General features: G+C 51.4%; 1 protein-coding gene across 1 annotated transcript in view; it reads left to right on the top strand.

Moving 5' to 3' along the window:
• The window catches only part of LOC144590558 (uncharacterized), a 40,292-nt gene extending 24,075 nt beyond the window's left edge, over positions 1-16,217 (top strand). The window contains exons 9-13 of the mRNA XM_078395084.1: positions 4,107-4,199; positions 5,572-5,676; positions 7,100-7,195; positions 13,768-13,863; positions 16,031-16,217. Coding sequence (XP_078251210.1) covers positions 4,107-4,199; positions 5,572-5,676; positions 7,100-7,195; positions 13,768-13,863; positions 16,031-16,098 — 458 coding nt within the window. The 3' untranslated portion in view covers positions 16,099-16,217. The remainder of the gene's footprint in view (positions 1-4,106; positions 4,200-5,571; positions 5,677-7,099; positions 7,196-13,767; positions 13,864-16,030) is intronic.
• Positions 16,218-22,877: the final 6,660 nt, after the last annotated feature.

Raw genomic sequence — 22,877 nt, 5'->3', positions numbered from 1 at the left:
GCCCCTGATGGGTGCTGACAGGTGAAGCCCCGCCCCTGATGGGCACTGACAGGTGAAGCCCCGCCCCTGATGGGTGCTGACAGGTGAAGCCCTGCGCACGATGAGCGCTGACAGATGAAGCCCTGCCCCTGATGGGCACTGACAGGTGAAGCCCTGCCCCTGATGGGTGCTGACAGGTGAAGCCCCGCCCATGATGAGCACTGACAGATGAAGCCCCGCCCACGATGAGAGCTGACAGGTGAAGCCCCGCCCCTGATGGGTGCTGACAGGTGAAGCCCCGCCCCTGACACATCGGCACCCATCATTGTGCTTCCCATCATAAGTTCATCAGTGATAGGAGCAGCCTCAGTCCATTTGGCCCATCAAGTCTACTCCGCCTTTTAATCGTGGCTGATCTATATCTCCTTTCCAACACCATTCTCCTGCCTTGTCCCCATAACCTCAGACCCGGCACCCCAGGGTGTCACCACCTGGAGCTGTTCTCAGTGCTGCTGTGGGGAGTGTGGGTGGGGAGGGTGAGGGCAGCAGCTCACCACTGACTGAGGCAGGTCAGACTGGACGGTGGGTTGTGATCACTCTGTTACACCGGCTCCAGATTCACATCCCATGCAGCACTGTGGGACTGGGTACATTTTACAATGTTTATAAACCTCATTCCAGGTCCCCATCCCAGTGTGGGAGACGGGGAGGTGACCAGAACAGTCTGTTTCACCTGGGATGGAAAGCACTGTGAGACATAGCATGAGATCAAGGTGAAACACTGCAGCGGTTTCTTTGTGTATCGGCTGGAACCCACACTCTGCTGTAACAAGGTGTATTGTACAGGTACGACGCAGTTCCCAGTAATGCATCTGAGAGGTTGGTGGGAAAATCCGGCAAGTGCTGAGTCAGCAATTATCCAAACACTGGTGATCACCTCGGTTCACAGTCCCACACCGACTGTCTGAGCCAAACCACGGGGGCCTGACCCCCACCCCGTCACTGACCCCAACACACATGCAGGATGGCCCCTGTCCCAGCTCACCCACCCACCCACCCATTGCCCCACCCTGTCACTCACCCACCCACCCACCCATTGCCCCACCCTGTCACTCACCCACCCACCCACCCATTGCCCCACCATGTCACTGACCCACCCACCCATTGCCCCCACCCTGTCACTCACCCACCCACCCATTGCCCCACCCTGTCACTGACCCACCCACCCATTGTCCCCACCCTGTCACTGACCCACCCACCCATTGTCCCCACCCTGTCACTCACCCATTGTCCCCACCCTGTCACTGACCCACCCACCCATTGTCCTCACCCTGTCACTGACCCACCCACCCATTGTCCCCACCCTGTCACTCACCCATTGTCCCCACCCTGTCACTGACCCACCCACCCATTGTCCCCACCCTGTCACTCACCCATTGCCCCCACCCTGTCACTGACCCACCTCACGTGCAAGATGTCCCCTGACCCAGCTCACCGACTCGCTCATTGCCTCCATCCTTTATGGACAAGACAGTTCCCTCGTTTCCCACTCACTCAGCATTCAGGTCCTAGCTGTCCCCCCCCCCTCCTCCCCCCCCCCCCCCCCCCCGGGCAGGACACAGCCACCACCCCTTTGTAACCGTTCCCTGCCCCCTCCACTTCCAGGAATCAACCAAACCATGCTACTCCTCCCCAGGTCCCAGCTGACGCGTTTATTCCTGTATCCCGTCTGCTCTCTCGACCATCCCCTCCCCTCACCACCAACCGGGAATCAGCCGTCTCAACCCCGACCCCTCCGGGACCCGCGGTCTCCTCCCCTCCCCCTGGATCCAGCCATCGATTCCCTCCCGCATCGCATCCCATCCGACCCTCCCCACGACCCTCCTCCTACTCCCTTCTATGGGACCCAGCCATCCCGTCCACTCCCCCCACACCTCCCCCACAACCCAGCTGTCCCCTCCCCCACCTCCAATCCATCCGCCCATTGAGCTGAGTCATATCCCCTCCCCCACCCCAGTATCTGGCCTTCCCCACCCCCATGCCAGTATCTGACCGTCCCCTCCCCCACCCCAGTATCTGGCTGTCCCCTACACCCCAGTATCTGGCCGTCCCCTCCCCCCACCCCAGTATCTGTCCGTCCCCTCCCCCACCCCAGTATCTGGCCGTCCCCTCCCCCCACCCCAGTATCTGTCCGTCCCCTCCCCCACCCCAGTATCTGGCCGTCCCCTCCCCCCACCCCAGTATCTGTCCGTCCCCTCCCCCACCCCAGTATCTGGCCGTCCCCTCCCCCCACCCCAGTATCTGGCCGTCCCCTCCCCCACCCCAGTATCTGGCCGTCCCCTCCCCCACCCCAGTATCTGGCCGTCCCCGACACCCCAGTATCTGGCCGTCCCCTACACCCCAGTATCTGGCCGTCCCCTCCCCCACCCCAGTATCTGGCCGACCCTTACACCCCAGTATCTGGCCGACCCTTACACCCCAGTATCTGGCCGTCCCCTCCCCCCACCCCAGTATCTGGCCGTCCCCTCCCCCACCCAAGTATCTGGCCGTCCCCTACACCCCAGTATCTGGCCGTCCCCTCCCCCACCCCAGTATCTGGCCGTCCCCTACACCCCAGTATCTGGCCGTCCCCTACACCCCAGTATCTGTCCGTCCCCTCCCCCACCCCAGTATCTGGCCGTCCCCTCCCCCCACCCCAGTATCTGGCCGTCCCCTCCCCCACCCCAGTATCTGGCCGTCCCCTCCCCCACCCCAGTATCTGGCCGTCCCCGACACCCCAGTATCTAGCCGTCCCCTCCCCCACCCCAGTATCTGGCCGACCCTTACACCCCAGTATCTGGCCGTCCCCTACACCCCAGTATCTGGCCGTCCCCTCCCCCACCCCAGTATCTGGCCGTCCCCTCCCCCACCCCAGTATCTGGCCTTCCCCTCCCCCACACCAGTATCTGGCCGACCCCTACACCCCAGTATCTGGCCGACCCTTACACCCCAGTATCTGGCCGTCCCCTCCCCCCACCCCAGTATCTGGCCGTCCCCTCCCCCACCCAAGTATCTGGCCGTCCCCTACACCCCAGTATCTGGCCGTCCCCTCCCCCACCCCAGTATCTGGCCTTCCCCTCCCCCACCCCAGTATCTGGCCGACCCCTACACCCCAGTATCTGGCCGACCCTTACACCCCAGTATCTGGCCGTCCCCTCCCCCCACCCCAGTATCTGGCCGTCCCCTCCCCCACCCCAGTATCTGGCCGTCCCCTACACCCCAGTATCTGGCCGTCCCCTCCCCCACCCCAGTATCTGGCCGTCCCCTACACCCCAGTATCTGCCCGTCCCCTCCCCCACCCCAGTATCTGCCCGTCCCCTCCCCCACCCCAGTATCTGGCCGTCCCCTCCCCCACCCCAGTATGTGGCCGTCCCCTACACCCCAGTATCTGGCCGTCCCCTCCCCCACCCCAGTATCTGGCCGTCCCCTACACCCCAGTATCTGGCCGTCCCCTCCCCCACCCCAGTATCTGCCCGTCCCCTCCCCCACCCCAGTATCTGCCCGTCCCCTCCCCCACCCCAGTATCTGGCCGTCCCCTCCCCCACCCCAGTATGTGGCCGTCCCCTACACCCCAGTATCTGGCCGTCCACTCCCCCACCCCAGTATCTGCCCGTCCCCTCCCCCACCCCAGTATCTGACCGTCCCCTACCGCAGCACACAGCCGTCTCCCCTCTTCGCCACCCAGTACCGGCCGTCCCTTCCCCCTATGTCCAAGCCCTTCCCTCCTCCTCTTCCCTTCCCCGGGATGAGGGAGAGATGGGAGGGCGATGGGGAGAGAGTGGAAAAGGGGGAGGGGGTAGTCAGCCTGGGGAGGAGCAGGAGGGGGAAAGTCAGGGTCTGGGATGGGGATGGAGGGAGCGGGGGAATGTGCAATGAAACGAGCGCAAAGAGACAGAAGGTGTGCACTGAGTAACGGCTGGAATGATGGAATGGAGGGAGAGGGGAGCCGAGCAGACTGATGCACGAGAGGGCTGGGCAATGTGGATCACCAGACACTGGTGTTGCTGTGCACTTCAGTCACCTTCCATCCACAGAGCTGCTGGATTATTTCCCCACTCCACCCACTGTCTGTCCACACTTTATTACAGATCCAGCCTCCGTACCAACTGAGGAACCCCAGGAAACAACACCCGAACCCCGGGAGGATTTGTCCACCGTCCCAGAACCAGATACAAGCTCAGGTATCGATGGAGGGATCATTGGAGCAGTGGGGGACAAGTTGGGGAGGGTAACATGAGAAGAGAGGGTCTGGAGTGGAGGAGCAGAGAGTGTGGGGTGGGGGAGGAGGGGGACTGGAGTGGGGGGAGGAGAATACCCAGGGAGAGTGGAGTTGGAGCATTGCGGAGAGGGTAGAGATTCAGAGTGAGGGGCGGAGGTTTGTGGAGAGAGGAGGAGAAAGGGCAAGTAGAAATGTGTGAAACGAGTAAGTGTAGAAGAATTAAACGGGCGGTAAGGAGGGAATGGGTGATTGGAGATCAGGCCTGTACTCGCTGGAGTTTCGAAAGTTGAGGGGGAGATCACATCAAAGTTTACCCTATAATGAGAGGCCTAGATAGAGTGGATATGGAGAGGATGTTTCCAGTATTGAAAGAGTATAGGGCCAATGGGCACAGCCTCAGAATAAAGAGACATACCTTTAGATACGAGCTGAGGAAGATTTATCTAGCCAGATGGTGGTGAATCTGTTGAATTCATTGCCACAGAAGGCTGTGGACATTGGTATCTCCAAGACGATGGTATTTTTAAAGTGGAGATTAACAGTTTTTGATTACGAAGATGGACAAAGGTTTCGAGGAGAAAGAGAATAGGGTTGACAGGGAACGATATACAGTATCAGCCATGACTAAATGGCGGAGTGGCCGATGGGTCGAATCAGGGAGAGAGAGAGTCAGGGAGAGAGAGAGAGAGTCAGGGAGAGAGAGAGAGAGAGTCAGGGAGAGAGAGAGTCAGGATGAGAGAGAGAGAGAGTCAGGGAGAGAGAGAGAGAGAGAGAGAGAGTCAGGGAGAGAGAGAGAGTCAGGGAGAGAGAGAGAGTGAGGGAGAGAGAGAGTGAGGGAGAGAGAGAGTCAGGGAGAGAGAGAGAGACGGAGAGGGTGATGGAGGGAGAGAGAGTGAGGGAGAGAGTGTAAGAGAGAGTGTGAGAGAGAGAGTGTGAGAGAGAGTGTGTGAGAGAGAGTGTGTGTGAGAGAGAGAGAGAGAGAGAGAGAGAGAGAGAGAGAGAGAGAGAGAGAGAGAGAGAGAGAGAGAGAGAGAGAGAGAGAGAGAGAGAGAGAGAGAGAGTGAGGGAAAGAGAGAGTGGGGGAGAGAGAGAGGGTAATTCGGGGAGAGAGAGAGTCGGAGAGAGAGAGAGAGTCGGAGCTTCACAAGGGAGCGAGGCGTAGATCGTGTTCGAGGAGGATGCAATGTTGAAGGCGAGACGTGTGACCTGTGAGAGTTGGTATTTTTTGGTGTTTGCACGGACTCTTTGTCTGCAGCCGACTTCCCACCTGATGAGCTGATCATTCTGTTTTAATCTCTCACCCTCCCTCTCCCGCCTCCATTCTCTTCTTCCAGATCCACCGTCGGGCACAACTCAGGAACCCCAGGGAGCAACGAGTGGAGACTCAAGTCAAGGATTGACCAGTGACCCAGCAGGGTCTGCAAGCTCAAGTATTAGTGGTGGGGAACATGAAACACAGGAACAGGCCCATTGTCCCACAATATCCGTGCCGTTAAACATATCTCCCCTGCCTGCACGTAATCCATATCCCTCCATACATTGCATGTCCACTTGCCTAAACAAAAGACTCCTTGATAGCCACTACCTCTGAGACTCAATGCCCTGACCGATGAAGGCAAGCATACCATATGTCATTTGATCATTGCCACTTTCAGGTTGTTATGGACTTGGACCCCAAACCCCCTCTGCACATCAATGGTCTCAAGGGTCTCGCTATTAACTCCATATTTTATCCTGAAATATGTCCTTCCAAAGTGCAACACCTCACACTTACTTGGATTAAATTCCATCTACAGTTTCTCTGCCCATTTCTACATCTACATCCCACAAATCTACATCCCGCTGAATACTTTGACAACATTCATCACCATCCGCACCTTCACCAATGTTATCATCTCCACACAGTTACAAAAGACACAAAGTGGTGGACTAACTCAGCAGGTCAAGCAGCATCTCCGGAGATCATTGACATTTCCCAGTGAAACTCCCACGTCAGATTTGGACTTGCATAACAACAGTCCATTTCAGTCTCCCAAGTTCCTGCCTAATAATGCTGTAATGGACCCTGTACCAATTTAATAATTCCCCCAAGGTCCAGACAGACCTATTCATAAGTCTCTTAAAACTATGGAGCTGTAATCTTTGTTGCCAAAATGCTCTCTCACTGAAACACCAGGAGAGGCTCATTTCCTGGCTCATAAAAGGGAAGGTTCTTCCCCTTGGTCGTTACATGGTTGCATGTTGGGAAGTGAAACTGGACAGAGTGAATGATAGAGTTCCCTGAAAGTGGAGTCACGAGTAGATAGGGTGGCAAAGAAGGCTTTAGGTTATGACGGGAATTGATAGGGTGAATGCACAGCACCTTTTATCCAGAGTTGGGGAAGCAAGAACCACAGGACATAAATTTAAGATAAGAGGGGAAAGATTTGATAGGAGCATGAGGGGCAACCATTTCATGTCGTGTGGTGGATGTATGGAACAAACTGCTGGAGAAGATAGTTGAGGCAGATACAATAACAAGATGTAAAAGTCACTTGGACATGTGCATGGATAATAACGTTTTACCGGAATATGGGTAACATGTGGACAAATGGGACTAACAGATAAATCGGCATGAACGAGGTGGGCCAATGGACCTGTTTCTGTGCTCTATGGTCAATCCCTGAAATTCACCCTGACTCTAAAGGGGAGAGGGAGGGGGCACGTGGAGTGAAGAGCGTTTTTGATGGAGAGTGGGTGACGGGATATCAGATGATGCTGATATCTCCACATTGGCACTCCTTGAATTGCTGTCCACATCTCGGAGTTTGATGCCATGTTGCGGTGTTGCCAGACTACCGTCTCTCTGTTCCTTCATTCCAGATCCCAAGATCTCCACAGGGGAACAGACCCAGGGATCATCAACTGGAGAATCTACCCAGGAACCGTCTTCCGTTCCAGTGGGAGACACGTCCTCAGGTACTAAGCCCCTTCATACGTTGTCGCCTGTCCTTGCAGCCAGCTTTTGGAGAGGACAGTAGTTTGTTCTGCAGTCGACACAATTCCCCTTGGATTGAGGTTGGTTGAGGGAACCACTCCAGAAATACTGCCTCACCCGCTAAGTTACTCCAACACTATGTCTTTTTTTGTGAACCAGCATCTGCAGTTCATTATGTCTCCACATGGGGTTTAATTTAGTTTTACAGTGTGGAAACAAGCCCTTTGGCTCTCCGAGCCCACGATGACCAGTAAACACTAGCACTATCCAACACACTAGGGACAACTTACAATATTTGCTGAAGCCAAATTAACCAACAAACCTATGTATTTAGAAAGTGGGAGGTAACCGGAGCGGCTGGGGAAAGCACACTGGCTCACAGGGAGAACTTACCAACTCCATGCAGACAGCAGCTGCAGTCAGGATGAAAGCCAGGGCTCTGGCGCTGTAAGGCAGCAATAACCGGGGTGGGAAAGGTCCTTGATTATGTTGGCTGTTTTCCTGAGACAGTGTGAAGTGCAGATGGAGCCAATGGTGGGGAATCAGGTCTGCGTAACAGACTTGGCAACATCCACAACTCTGCAATTTCTTGCTGTCTTGGGCAGAGCTGCTCCCAAACCAAGCTGTGATGCAACAATGTTGTGAGATGGTGTGTAGTTGGATTACTGATGATATTTGTAAGGTGCTGTGATGACTCGGGGACAAGAGGGGTCAGTGTTTAGGCCTCAGCGAGTCATTATGAGTAAAATAACTTGGCTGAGACGAATAATTGTTAGTGTTCCCTGAGGACAGAGATAAATCCAGATATTCCCCCACTGACCCACAGTGTCCCTCACTGTCCACAGTCAGTGTTCCCTGGGGACTGAGATACACCCGGATATCTCCCACTAACACCAGTGTCCCTCACTGTCCACAGTCAGTGTTCCCTGGGTGGGGGAGTGAAAGGAGAATTGGAATGTCCCAGAGAGGGGGAAGGAGTGGACTGAAGAGAGGGTGTGTAGATAGAGGTGGACTGGGAGAGTGGGGGATTTTGGACGTGCACAGTTCTACTGCCGGACACGCCAGCCCACCTTTCAATGACAGGAATCATTGAAGGAAATGGTGTTCCCCTTGGTCAGTTCCCAAAATTCATCGTGACTCGGACTGAGGAGAGTGAGGTGGTTGATGGAGGTTTGAAAGGGAAAGGCAGTGAAATGGGACAGATGATGGTTTCAATAGACAATAGACAATAGGTGCAGGAGTAGGCCATTCAGCCCTTCGAGCCAGCACCGTCATTCAATGCGATCATGGCTGATCACTCTCAATCAGTACCCCGTTCCTGCCTTCTCCCCATACCCCCTCACTCCGCTATCCTTAAGAGCTCTATCCAGCTCTCTCTTGAAAGCATCCAACGAACTGGCCTCCACTGCCTTCTGAGGCGGAGAATTCCACACCTTCACCACTCTCTGACTGAAAAAGTTCTTCCTCATCTCCGTTCTAAATGGCCTACCCCTTATTCTTAAACTGTGGCCCCTTGTTCTGGACTTCCCCAACATTGGGAACATGTTTCCTGCCTCTAATGTGTCCAATCCCCTAATTATCTTATATGTTTCAATAAGATCCCCCCTCATCCTTAACTTAAATTATTGCATCGTATGGGAGGCGCATTCCCAATCTCGTTGTACCCCTGGGTACAATGACAATAAAGATATATTGTATTGTATTGTATTGTATTGTATCCTTCTAAATTCCAGTGTATACAAGCCTAATTGCTCCAGCCTTTCAACATACGACAGTCCCGCCATTCCGGGAATTAACCTAGTGAATCTACGCTGCATGCCCTCAATAGCAAGAATATCCTTCCTCAAATTTGGAGACCAAAACTGCACACAGTACTCCAGGTGCGGTCTCACCAGGGCCCGGTACAACTGTAGAAGGACCTCTTTGCTCCTATACTCCACACACCGCTCCTCAAAGACAACATCAAAGTAAATGTGAAGGCATACAACATGGCAAAGATTGCCGGGAAGCTAGAGGTTTGGAAAGCTTTTAGGAACCACCGTTTAAGAAGGGATCGAGGCAATAGAAAGGAAATTTTAGTCTGACTTCAGTGATCTCTAAGATTTTAGAGTCCATTATTATTAGTCAAGTTTATTTGTCACATACACATACATGATGTGCAGTGAAATGAAAGTGGCAATACCTGTGGATTGTGCAAAAAAAGAATTACAGTTACAGCATATAAATTAAAGTTAATACAGATAAGACAAAATTTAGTCCCTGGAGTTATAATAGTTAACAGTCCTGATAGCCTGTGGGAAGAAACTCCGTCTCATCCTCTCCGTTTTCGCAGCGTGACAGCGGAGGCGCTTGCCTGACCGTAGCAGCTGGAACAGTCCGTTGCTGGGGTGGCAGGGGTCCCTCATAATCTTGCTTGCTCTCGATCTACACCTCCTGATGTATAGGTCCTGCAGGGGACGAGTGTAGTTCCCATGGTGCGTTCTGCCGAATGCACTATTCTCTGCAGGGCCTTCCTGTCAAGATTCAAGATTCAAGATAGCTTTATTTGTCATCCAATATTGGACGAAATTCAGTCACCCTGGGCAGAGCTGTTCCCAAACCAGACTGTGATGTTGCCGGACAGGATGCTCTCTACAGCCTCAGAGTAGAAGCAATGAAGGATCCTCAGAGACACTCTGAATTTCCTCAGCTGTCTAAGGTGGTAAAGGCGCTGCTTTGCCTAACCCACCAGTGCGGCAATGTGTGTTGTCCATGTCAGATCCTCTGTGATGTGGACTCCCAGGTATTTAAAGCTGCTTACCCTATCCACAGTAGACCCATTTATATCCAGTGGCGTGTACGTCCTTGGATGTTGAGCCCTTCTAAAGTCCACAATCAGCTCTTTAGTTTTTTTGACATTCAAGGGGAGGCTATTGTCCTGACACCAGAGTGCCAGATCAGCCACCTCCTCCCGGTAGGCCATCTCATCGTTGTCGGAGATCCGGCCCACCACCACATTGTCATCAGCAAACTTGATGATCAGCAGTCATGTATGTACAGGGAGTTCAGTAGGGGGCTAAGGACGCAACCCTGGGGGGATCCTATGTTCAGGGTGAGGGGGCTAGATGTGTGTTCCCCCATCCTGACCACTCGGGGCCTGGCGGTGAGAAAGTCCAGGACCCAGGCACACAGAGGGGTGCTAAGCCCCAGTTCCAGCAGCTTCTCAGCCAGTCTGGTGGGGACTATGGTATTGAAAGCTGAACTAAAGTCAATGAACACTGCTGAGAGGATCACTGGCGCCTCACTCCCAACACTCCTGGTCCTTTACACCACCCGCCTCACCCGCAAAGCATTGAGCATTGTGGGTGACCCCTCCCACCCCTCCAACAGCCTCTTCACCCTCCTGCCTTCAGGGAGAAGGTTTCGCAGCCTGAGGTCAAGTACCACCCGACTAAAGAACAGTTTTTTCCACCAGGCTGTCAGGATGCTGAACTCTCTCCCCTCCCTTCCTCCTCTCTCCCCTGTCCCTATTGGACCTGGACTTTAACACCCCACACACACGCACATCCAGCACCAGACACTTAAAAAAATTTTTTTTAACGCATTTGAAGTGACTATATTTTATATTTTATGTTGATTGTTGTTTGCTGTGCCTTTTTAATTTTAACTTAGTTTTATGCACTTTGTTCCTCGGGATTGTGGGAAACGGTATTTCGATTTTCTGTCTGTGTAAACTGGCTGAGGATTGACAATAAAATTGACTTTGACTTGACTTGACTTTGAACAGCATCCTCACATAGCGCCCCCTTCTGGCTGTCCAGATGAGAGAGAGCGGTGTGCAGAACCTGGGAGACCGCATCATCCGTGGACCTGTTCGGACGGTATGCGAACTGTAGTGGGTCCATGTTGCGAGGAAGGAGGGCACAGATGTGCTTCTTGATTAGTCTCTCGAAGCATTTCATGACAACCGAGGTGAGGGCCAACCGGTCGGTAGTCATTTAAACAAGCTGGAGAGGCATTCTTTGGCACCGGTACAATAATGGATAAGCTTTCAGGGTACTCGGCCGCATGTCATCAAATAGACCAAAATCAACATCGTTTTGTTCAGGGGTGATCTTGCCCGACAAATCTGTTGGAATTCTTTGAGGAAGCAACAAGCAGGACAGATAAAGGCGAGTCTGTAGGGACATAGGGATTGGCTGAGAGTTCGAGCCTTGGATTGGCTAACGATGTCACAAGGTGGGCCAGCGCGGGAGAGTCTAGTGTTGAACTCCGTCCGGTAAGGACGTATTCGTTGGTTGTCTATAGTTGTGAGTATTGCGTTTGTTACGGGGTTTTTGCCCATGCAAATAAACTCCGTCTTCAACACTCACCCGCTTCTGGACTCGCCACAAGTCAGAGGTTGTTGTTAACTTAGATTTTCAGAAGGCCTCTGATAAGGTGCTGCAAGTGAGGCTGCTCAACTAGATAAGAGCCTGTGGTATTAGAGGCAAGGTACTAACATGGAATAACGGTGGGCAGACTGTCAGAAGGCAAAGAGTGTGAATAAAGGATGCGCTTTCTGGTTGGCTGCCGGTGACGTGTGGTGTTCCACAGCGGCCAGTGTTGAGTCCACTACTTTCCATGTTACATGTTAAAGATTGGTGTGATGGAATTGATGCATTGTGGCCAAGTTTGGCGATAATATGAAGATAGATGTAGGGGCAGGTAGTATTGAGGAAGCAGGGACTTTGCAGAAGGACTTGGGTAAATTGGCAGATTGGGGAAAGAAGTGGCAGTTGGAATACAGCAGAGCAAAGTGTACGGTCATGCACTTTGGTAGAAGAAATAAATGTTTAGACTATTTTCTAAATAGAGGATCAATAAATCTGAATTGGGTGTTGGGAATGCTGGTGCAGGATTCCCAAAAGATTAACTTGCAGGTTCATTCGCTGGTAAGGAACACAAATGCAAGGTTAGCATTATTTTTCAGACTAGAAGATAAAACAAATGATGTAATGCTGAGGCTTTATAAGGTGCTGGTTTCATATTAAAACTATTCTCCCTCGTCTTTGACATTTTCACCCTGTGGTAAAAGTTCTAATCCTATCAATGCCCCTCATAATTGTATTTACTTCTGTTCGGTCTCCACTCAGCCACGACGACCCAGAGAAAACAATCCAGGTTTGTCCAAACCTTCATGACAGCCAATACCATCTAATCCAACCCACATTCTGGTACATCTCCACTGGGTGGAAATGTCAAAGCTGAGGGAGCATGGTTTTAATATGAAAGGAGCAAAGTTTAAGGGAGATGTGGGGACAAGTTGTTTTTGTTGACACAGTGAGTAGAGGATGTCTGGAGCGGCTCCCAGGGGTATTGGTGAAACCTCTCCATAACCACCACATCCTTCCTGTAATGGGGTGACCAGAATGACAAACAACACTTCAAATGCAGCCTATCCACAGTCCTATATAACAGTCGAGGGAAGAGTTATAGAGATAATTTATGTTCCCAAAATGGGAAAATAAAACAAGACTGGAAGATAAAACAAATGATGTAATGCTGAGGCTTTATAAGGTGCTGGTTAGATCAGCAGAATATTACGAGATCTTTTTGGCCTCGTATCTGTGGAAGGATCTGCTGACATTGGAGAGGGTCCATATATTTATATCAATGATCCGGTGGGTGAATGGGGATGAAGAGTGTTTGACGGGCAGGGCCTGTGGTCACTGGATATTAGAAGGTCAAGGGGGGGTGGATCTCATTGAATCCCACTGAATAATGAAAGGCCCAGACAGTGTGGATGCGGAGAAGATGTTTCCAGTGGAGGGAGAGTCAAGGAGCAGAGGGCACATCCTGAGAATACAAGAATGTATCTCTAAGGTGAAATGAGGAAGAATTTCTTTAGCCAGAGGATGGTGAATCTGTAGAATTCATTGCCACAGATGGTGGTGGAGGCTGTCATTGGGTATTTTTAAAGCAGAGATTGATAGGCTCTTGATTAATAAAGATATTAAAGGTTCCAGGGAGAATGCAGGGGAATGGCAATGAGAGGGGAGATGCCATGATGGTGGATCAAGCCCGATGGGCCAAATGGCTTCATTCTGCTCCAATGTCTTATGGTCTTCTGATTGTTTGGGGTTGGACTTTCCTCCTTTAGACATTGGTGATGTTTCTGGTCCTGGAGACACCTCCCATCTCTCCAGCCTTTTCCCATTTCCCCGCGCTCCACAATTATCTGCCTGACCCGGAGTTTGACACCACTCGGGCACCCAAGGGAGCCACGACTGGAGACCCTGGTCCCGGTTTGACCAACACCCCAGCAGGGTCTGTAGGTTCCGGAATCAGCGCTGGGATCACTGATGGGAACGCCGCTCCCTGTGGTCAGTCCGGCGGCTGGTCCACACACGGACTACGGAAGAGTTAGCGGTTAAGGAGGGAGAGCCGCTGGAGGAGATGGTGTTGTTTGGGTCAGCGAGCGGTCGAGGTTTCTCCCGAGCTTGAAGTCCGCCATTCCCTAATTTCCTGTCACATGCAGGCGATATAATTTGGTGATTCCACTCTCACTCTCCCGTCTCTTCACTTGTTCCAGGGCCCCAGAGTGCCGGAGGTGAGGAACACAAAGAGTCAACAACCAGAGACCACAGCGGGACACCGTCCGCTGCCCCAGAGGGAGAGACGTGTTCAGGTATCAGGTCTTGTGTGTGGTGTGGTCGTCAGTCAGAGTCAGTGCCCAGTGTCACCCCGTGTGGTGGTCAGTCAGAGTCGGTGCCCAGTGTCACACCGTGTGGTGGTCAGTCAGTCAGTGCCCAGTGTCTCCCCGTGTGGTCGTCAGTCAGAGTCAGTGCCCAGTGTCTCCCCGTGTGGTCGTCAGTCAGAGTCAGTGCCCAGTGTCACACCGTGTGCTCGTCAGTCAGTCAGTGCCCAGTGTCTCCCCGTGTGGTCGTCAGTCAGAGTCGGTGCCCAGTCAGTACCGTGGGCCGTGTCTGCTCCGACTGAGAACTGCTGCCCTTGGGTTGGTCCGGGTTCCTGCCCTTGTCTCCACCACCACTACCATCGCTCTGCCACAGACTGGGTCCCGTGGGCCGTGTCTGCTCACACAGCCGAGTGACGGACGCTCACTCCCACTTCCAGCCCCCTGGCTGCTGACGGAGGAGGAGTGCTGTTCGTGGGGGACCAGGACCTGGGATCGCCCGAGGACAGGAGGGCAGGTGAAAGTTCACCCAGCAGGTGAGAGTTGACCCGTCGTTACCCCCAGGCCCGGCAACTGTGCTTACAGTGACCCTCATCCTCACGGAGCAGGGACCGCCCGCCGGGGAACGATCACCCAGCCAGTCTGTCCGGTCCACAGTCACTCTGCCCGTCCACAGTCACTGTCCACGTTCCCAGTCAGTCTCCCCATCCACGGTCAGCCTCCCCGTCCCCAGTCAGTCTCTACCCCGTCCCCAGTCAGTCTCTGCCGCGTCCACAGTCAGTCTATCCCGTCCCCGGTCAGTCTCTGCCCCGTCCCCGGTCCGTCTCCCCCCCGGACCCCAGTCGAACTCCCCCCCCCGACCCCAGTCAAACTCCTCCCGACCCCAATCAGTGTCCCCATCCCTTTTACGGAAATTACCCAGTCGGAGGGGGAAGGGCCATCGCCGGTGTGAAGGGGGCGGGGGGGGGAGGGGAAATTGCCCTGGGGTGAGGGGAGAATTCTTTGGTTTCAGGTTTGGGGTAGGTTTATCCACATGATGGAGGAGAGGTGTGAGGGGGAGAGGGTGTCTATCCGCACGATGGAGAGGAGGGAGAGAGTAGGTGCATCCACACTATGGAGGAGAGGTTTGAGGGGGTAGATGTATCCTGATGATGGAGGAGAGGAGTGAGGGGGAGGGGGTAGGTGTATCCACACAATGGAGGAGAGGAGTGAGGGGGAGGGGGTAGATGTATCCACACAATGGAGGAGAGGAGTGAGGGGGAGGGGGTAGGTGTATCTACACAATGGAGGAGAGGAGTGAGGGGGAGGGGGTAGGTGTATCCACACAATGGAGGAGAGGTGTGAGGGGGTGGGTGTATCTACACAATGGAGGAGAGGAGTGAGGGGGAGGGGGTAGGTGTATCCATACAATGGAGGAGAGGAGTGAGGGGGAGGGGTTGGGTGTATCTACACAATGGAGGAGAGGAGTGAGGGGGAGGGGGTAGATGTATCCACACAATGGAGGAGAGGAGTGAGGGGGAGGGGGTGGGTGTATCCACACAATGGAGGAGAGGAGTGAGGGGGAGGGGGTAGGTGTATCCATACAATGGAGGAGAGGTGTGAGGGGATTCTCCAGGATGGTGGAGGGATGGGTTGAATTCCCTGCATTGATGTGGAAGGTGTTCCTTCGGTGGGTGGGGTGGGTGTGGGGGTGGGTGGGTGGCTTTGCACGCTTTGGTATGCGTGTGTGTCTATGTGTGTGGGGGTGGGGATTATGGAGATTCCCCTGGGTGGTGGGTTTCCCTGTTGTGTGGACAGGGGGATTTCCATCGTGTGTGAGGAAGGCGTTTACAGTGGTTGGGGGGAGGGGACGTTACTTCCATTCCTGTGGTTGGGTCAGGGGGAGGCAGGAACTTAACAACGTTTATGAGAGAGGTGATTTGGAAGGAATGTGTTCGCCTGGTGTTCGGGGTTGGAGTTTGTGCTGAGAACAGGGATTTTCCTGGCGTTTGGTGACGTGTTCTGCTGGTTTTCGGGGATGGAGTTGGTGGTGTTAAGGGGAGGGAATCTCCTGGTGTTTAGTGACAGATTGTTCTGGTGTTTGGGGATGGAGTTGGTTAAGGGGAGGGAATCTCTGGTGTTTGTAAACGGGTTCTGCAGTGACGGGATCTGTGCTCTCCAGCTCTGGGCCATGATCCCACACAGTGCAGTCTCACCCTCCATCCACTGCTCTGGTCCACAGTTACATGAGGTGCTGAGGAAGCAGCTGCCCTGTGAACAAGTCAAGCCCAAGGGCCCACAGACTGGAAAACGCCAGAAGAGGGGAAGGAACTGAGCCGGAAGGTTCTGGATTGCGATCATCCAACACATCACAGGATGACGCGGGGAGGTGGTGGGTGTGTGGGATGGGGTAGGGTAGACGTGTGGGTGGGCAGTTGGGGAAGGGTGGGGTGGGGAGGCATGTGATTGAGAGTGTGGTGGAGCGGGCAGGTGGAGAGGGGTGGGATTCTTTTGTAGGGTGGGGTGGGTGTGTGTGTTGGGGTAGGGTGGGATGGGCATGCGGGGTGGGGTGGGTGTGTGTGTTGGGGTAGGGTGGGATGGGCATGCGGGGTGGGGTGGGTGTGTGTGTTGGGGTAGGGTGGGATGGGCATGCGGGGTGGGGTGGGTGTGTGTGTTGGGGTAGGGTGGGATGGGCGTGCGGCGTGGGGTGGTGAATGGGCTGGGCGTGTGGGCAATGTGTGTGGATTGGGGTGGTGGGTGTGTAGGGTGGGCTGATAGGCAGTGTTGGGTTGTGGTGGTTTGGCAGGAATCCAAGCTGATAGTGTCAGAGATATCTGTATTAACTGCCATCTGAATATTCCATCATAATTTCTGTGTTTTATTGATAAAGTTCCTATTTCATTCTGAAAATTACACGGTTGATTATTTCTCAGTGACATGACAGATTTAAACATGATTACATTCAATGACCTATTCCTGTAATGTCTCAATATTTCTGATGCATCTGACGCTACACACTGTTCAAGAATAATATATTTCAATGTTTCCGTTAGCTGTAATGCAACTTTAATTTACTAATATTATTAAAAGTAATACAATAAAGACACAAAGTAAATCCTGTGTAAATCTTTGCTGATCAAGGAGATCACTGGAAATAAACTGCAGATGACATAAAACCTGGTGGTGCTGCTGCCACTGAGGAGGGTTGTCTTGGGTACAAGGTGATGGTGATTAGTTGGTAAGATTGTCAGAGCGATGGCGATGGAACATAATCCTGTTAATTCTTGTGTGTGTCCTGCCTTTTGGTTCTAACTGACTGTGAGCTGATTCACTGAGGGAGGATTAATAACATTGGAACATCCTTTGGGCCTGAAATACCTGAGAATCACCCACACACCCACCACCATCCTATAGGAAGTTGAATGTAAGGGGAAAGGATGCAATCATGGTAAGTCCCTTAACAACATTGATGTGCAGAGGGATCATGGAATTCAAGTTCATAGCTCGATGAATGTGACAGAAAAAGTAGATGGGGTAGTAAAGATCGCGTATGATATGCTTGCCTTTATTGCCAGGGGCATTGAGTGGAAGGGTAAGATGCTGCTGTATAGGACTTTGGTTAAGCCTAATTTGGAGTATTGTATGCAGTGGAAGTCTCCCCGTTACGGGGAGGATGTGGGGACTTTGACAAGGGTGCAGAGGAAGTTTACTAGAATGCTGCCTGGATTAAAGTGTTTCACTACTAGGAGAGGTTGGATAAACTTAGATTGTTTGTTTCTGGAATGCCTGAGGTTGCGGGAAGATTTGATAGAAGTATATATAGTTATGAGAGGCATCGGTAGGTTAGACATTGAGAACCTTTTCCCAAGATGGAAGTGTCTAAGACTAGAGAGCGTAGGTATAAGGTGAGAGGGGGAAAGTACAAAGGAGATGTTTGAGGCAAGTTTTTTTACACAGAGAGTGATGGGGCCTGGAACGTATTGACAGGGGAGGTGGTGCAAGTAGATACGATAGTGGAGTTCAAGAAGCTTTTAGATCGGCACATATGGAAATTGTACCTCATGTGTGTAGGATAGAGTTAGTGTGCGGGGTCGCTGGTCGGCGCGGACCCGGTGGGCCAAAGTATCTCTAAACTAAACTACAATACTCCCTAGTTCCTACCATTCATTCGGAAAATCCTATCCTGGTTTGACTTGACCCAAATTGCATCACCTTGTATTTGCCTGGATTCGATTTGTCATTCCTCGGCTAAACTTACCCAGTTGATCAAGATCCCGCTACAATTCATGGCAAACTTTTGGCTGTCCACAATGTAACCTATTTTATTGCAATCTGCAAACTTACTGACTATGTCTAATACATTGCCAGCCAACGTGGACCCAATATGGACCCCTGAAATATAATAGTCATGGGCCACCAGTCCGAAAACCATTCTTCCACCATCACCCTCTGCTACCTTATATTAAGTCCATTAAATATCTCAATAGTATCCATTCCCTCCAACCCATACCATCAAACCTTGCAGAATAATCTTCCACACAGCATCTTATTGAATGCCTTGCTGAAGCCCATATAGATAATGTACATTAACCAACCATTATTATCCTATTTACAGCTTCATAAACTAAATCAAGTTTGTGGAACATGATCTCCTGCACACTATAGCTGTGCTTGCTGTTACTATTCAACCCCTGTCTTTTCAAATGCTTGTATTTTCTTAACCCTAAGAATCTCCTCAGTAACTTGCCTACCACAGATTAGTTAGCTTTCTCGTTCATAGTTCCCAGGTTTTTATTTATACCCCTACTTAAATAAAGGAGCATCAGCCATCCACCATCTTACGGCACCTCACTCTGGCTAACAACGATGCCTATCTCTCAGCCGGCTTTCTTCTCCGGCTTCCCTCTGTGCTTTGAATATACCAGATCAGACACTGGAGATCTATTTACCTACATACATGACAATCAGCATCTCTAATGCAATGCGGACTAAACATCACTGTTAACCTTTGTGAATTCCCTGGTCTTCACATCTTTCTCCTTGGTAAAGCAGCCAAAATATTCAACGAGGCCCTCTCATATGAGATCTACGGCTCTTCACATAAATGTCTGCGTAGCACTTTGATGTGCCCTATACTCTCTTTCCTTTTTCACCATTAAATAATCTGTACCTCTTGCCGTCCAGGGTTTCCCAGTACTGCCAGCCTTGCCATTCACTTAAAAAGGAACATGGAGGTCTTAAACTCTCACAGTTGCACTCAGAAAGATCGTCCACTTGCCAGACATTCCTTTGTCACAAACATTCAACAGAAGTACAGCAACGTAGTGCAGGAATGGGCCCTCCAGCACACAACACCCACGACGAACATAATACCAAACAAACTAATCTCGTCTGGCTCCACGTGATCCATATCACTTCATTCTCCCATCCATGTACCGATCTAAAAACCTCTTAAACATCAAGTCAAGTCAAGTTTATTTGTCACATACACATAAATGTGCAGTGAAATGAAAGATAACCCACAGTCCAACAATAAGAGCAATAAAAATAAGTAATAACACACACAATCAAACAAAAAGAAACATCCATCACAGTGAGTCTCCTCCAGTCACCTCCTCACTGTGATGCAAGGCCAGGATATATTTTTCTCTTCCCCTGCCGTCTTCTCCCGCGGTCAGGCTGTTGTAGTTGCCACGTACCAGGCCGCGCTGGACAGTGGAAGGTCCGCAGCGGGCCGACCCAAGCACTGCGATCCGGGGCGGGCAAAGACTCCGCTGCCGCCACTGCACGTCGGGGCGTCGGGGCTCCCGACATTGAAGCCCCCGCCGGGCAGAGAAAATCCTGCGGCCTATTTCAGGCCGCGCCAGACGGTGAAAGGTCCGCGGCGGGCCGACACAAGCCCCGCGATTCGGGGCGGGCAAAGACGCTGCCGCTGTCGGAGCTCCCGATGTCGGCCCCCACCCAGGGCAGGGGCTGCGAGCTTCCGACATCCCCGCGGCCGGAGCTTCCACAGGCAAGTCCCAGGTGGAGGCCGTCAGCTCCAGGGGTTCTGGCCGATGGTAGGCCGTAGCGTGAACGTAGACACGGCCCAGAAACAAAAGGTCGCGTCTCCGTTGGGAAGAGACAATTTTACATTTACAGTTCCAGCCACCCCCCCCCCCTCCCCCCCCCCCCCCCCCCCCGCATAGTACACAACCCCAAAAAACTACATCACATTTACACTACAATCAAGACAAAGAAACAACATAAAAACACAAAGACAGACGTACTGCAGGTAAGCCGCAGCTGCAAGGGCATCTGTCTCCAACACCAACCCTGGCAACACATGCCAGGCACCTACCACTATCTGTGTAACAACTCACTCCAATAAGAGTTTGCAGGCTACTGCCAAAACCATTGAAGTTCGCTTTGCCTCAATTCTAACTTTAACGTGAGGACCAGTTCTGCCCGTTTCCATAACCATGTAAAAACTAATATAACTATGGTCACTGGTCCTAAAGTGCTCCCGAAATGACATCTCAGTCACTTCCCCTGTCCCATTTTCCAAGAGTGAGTCAAACTTTGATCTATCCCAATGGGGGGTCCTTATATGTCAACTGGAGGACATTTGCTGAACACAGAGAAAGGGCTTCTATCTAAGCCCTTAGCACTTTGGCACTTTGGGATGCAGGGGAAATGCTGGGAACTATAGAACAGTGAGCTTAACATCTGCAGTTGGAAACTTATTTTTGAGTATTCTGAGGAATATGATAAACAGGCATTTAGATGGGCAAGGGCTGATTAGGGATAATCAGCACGGTTTTGTACATGTGAGACTGTGTCTCACAAATCTGATTTAGTTTTATGAGAAAGTGACCAAACAAGTCGATGAGGGCAGGGCTATAGATGTTATACATATGGACTTCAACAAAGCATTGGACAAGGTTCCGCATGGTTGGCAGCTCTGGAAGGTTAGACCACATGGTATCCAAGGAGAGATAGCTCAATGGATAGAAAATTAGCTTCATGGAAGGAAGCAGAGGGTGATGGTGGAAGGTTGCTTCGGGGTCTGGAAGCCTGTGTGCATTAAGGTTCGTTGCTGGAACCGTTAATGTTTCTCATCTACATCAATGATTTGGATGTGAGCATACACGGCAAGATTAGCAAGTTTGCAGATGATACATAAGTGGGTGATTTTGCAGATGAGGCGGTAAGGCTCAGAAACAGTGAACATAATTGCTACTCCTCTTGGCAGCGATGCCATAGCTACAGATACAATAGGTGCAGGAGGAGGCCATTCGGCCCGTTGAGTCTCCACCGCCATTCAATGTGATCATGGCTGATCATCCACAATCAGTATCCTTTCCTGCCTTCTCCCCATATCCTTTAATTCCGCTAGCCCAAAGAGCTCGATCTAACCCTCACTGGAATGCATCCAGTGAATTGGCCTCCACTGCCTTCTGAGGCACAGAATTCCACAAATTCTCGACTCTCTGGGTGAAACAGTTTTTCCTCATCTCAATTCTAAATGGCCTACCCCTTATTATTAATCTGTGGCCCCTGGTTCTGGACTCCCCCAACATCGGGAACATGTTTCCTGCACCTAGCGTGTCCAATCCCTTTATAATTTTATAAGTTTCTTTCAGATCCCCTCTCATCCTTCTAAATTTCAGTGAATAAAAGCCCAGTCGCTCCATTCTTTCTTCATTTATCAGTCCTGCCATCCCAGGAATTAACCTTGTGAACTTACGCTGCACTCCCTCAATAGCAAGAATGTCCTTCATCAAATTAGGAGAAGAAATTTGCACACAATACTCCAGGTGCGGTCTCACCAGGGCCCTGTACAACTGCAGAAGGACCTCTTTGCTCCTATACTCAACTCCTCTCTCCATGAAGGCCAACATGCCATTAGCTTTCTTCACTGCCTGTTGTTGCATGCTTACTTTCAGTGACTGATGTACAAGGTCACCCAGGTCTCGTTGTAGTTCCCCTTTTCCTAACCTGACACCATTCAGATAGAGGTACACCCTCTTGGAAGCTGTCAGGGGATATGGGCCAAATGCGGGCAGGTGGGACCAATGCAGATGGGACAGCTTGATCGGCTTTGGCAAGTTGATACGAAGGGACTGTTCCCCTGCTGCATAAATTAAGGAGACTATTATGCAATTTTGTAAGTACATTAAGGAAACGGGCTATCTGGAGAGGCCAATAGAGTCCCTTACAAAACAAAGTGGTTTACCTGTGAAGCCACAGGAGGTTACATGGTCCTTAATGACCATATCTCGTCTCTTCTTACTGTGGTGAAGGACACAAGGCTCGGGAAGTTGGGCAGTTAATGCAGCTGACAGTTCGTATTACAGTCGAGGAGCTCCTGGATGTCCTAAACCTTCCAACATAAATATATCTCTTGGGCCTGATAGATACATCCGAAGATACTGCAGGGAGATAGAAAATATAATTTACAGGGAACTCAGCTGAGGTATCTGAATCGTCATTATACACGTATGTGTTGCCGCATGAAGAGTCACATATTGTGTTTCTGTTCAAGACGGGGTGAAAAGAAAAGCTTGGGGACTGTATATCAATGAGCATAAGATCTGTAGTAGGCAAAGTACTGGAGGGGATTTTGAAAGCTAAAATATACAGGCATTTAGATAGACAAGACATAATACGTGATAGTCAGTATGCTTATTTAGGTAGGACATCCTATCTCACAAATATTTCTAAGTTGATTGAAAGCCGTTGGTAAAGCCGTATTTGGAGTACTGCGTTCAGTTGTTTCAGCCTGCTATAGGAAGGATATCCTTAAGATGGAAAGAGTACAGAGAAGATTTACGAAAATGTTGGCAAGACTCGAGGGCCTAACGTCTCGTGAAAGCTGGGGCAGGCTTAGATGTTTATTCCCCAGCAACGCAGAATGCTGTGGCTTGTGCTTACAGAGATGTATAAAAAAACATGAGGGAGACATCGAGGGAGAATGCAGAGTCTATTAGCTAAGGTAGGGAAATCAATAACCACAGTACATACTTATAAGTTAAAAGGAGAAGAAT

The sequence above is a fragment of the Rhinoraja longicauda genome, unplaced genomic scaffold, assembly GCF_053455715.1.
Source record: "Rhinoraja longicauda isolate Sanriku21f unplaced genomic scaffold, sRhiLon1.1 Scf000206, whole genome shotgun sequence".
Lineage (NCBI taxonomy): Eukaryota > Metazoa > Chordata > Chondrichthyes > Rajiformes > Arhynchobatidae > Rhinoraja > Rhinoraja longicauda.
The sequence above is the reverse complement of the archived record's forward strand: the minus strand, read 5'-3'. Positions and strand labels throughout refer to the sequence as shown.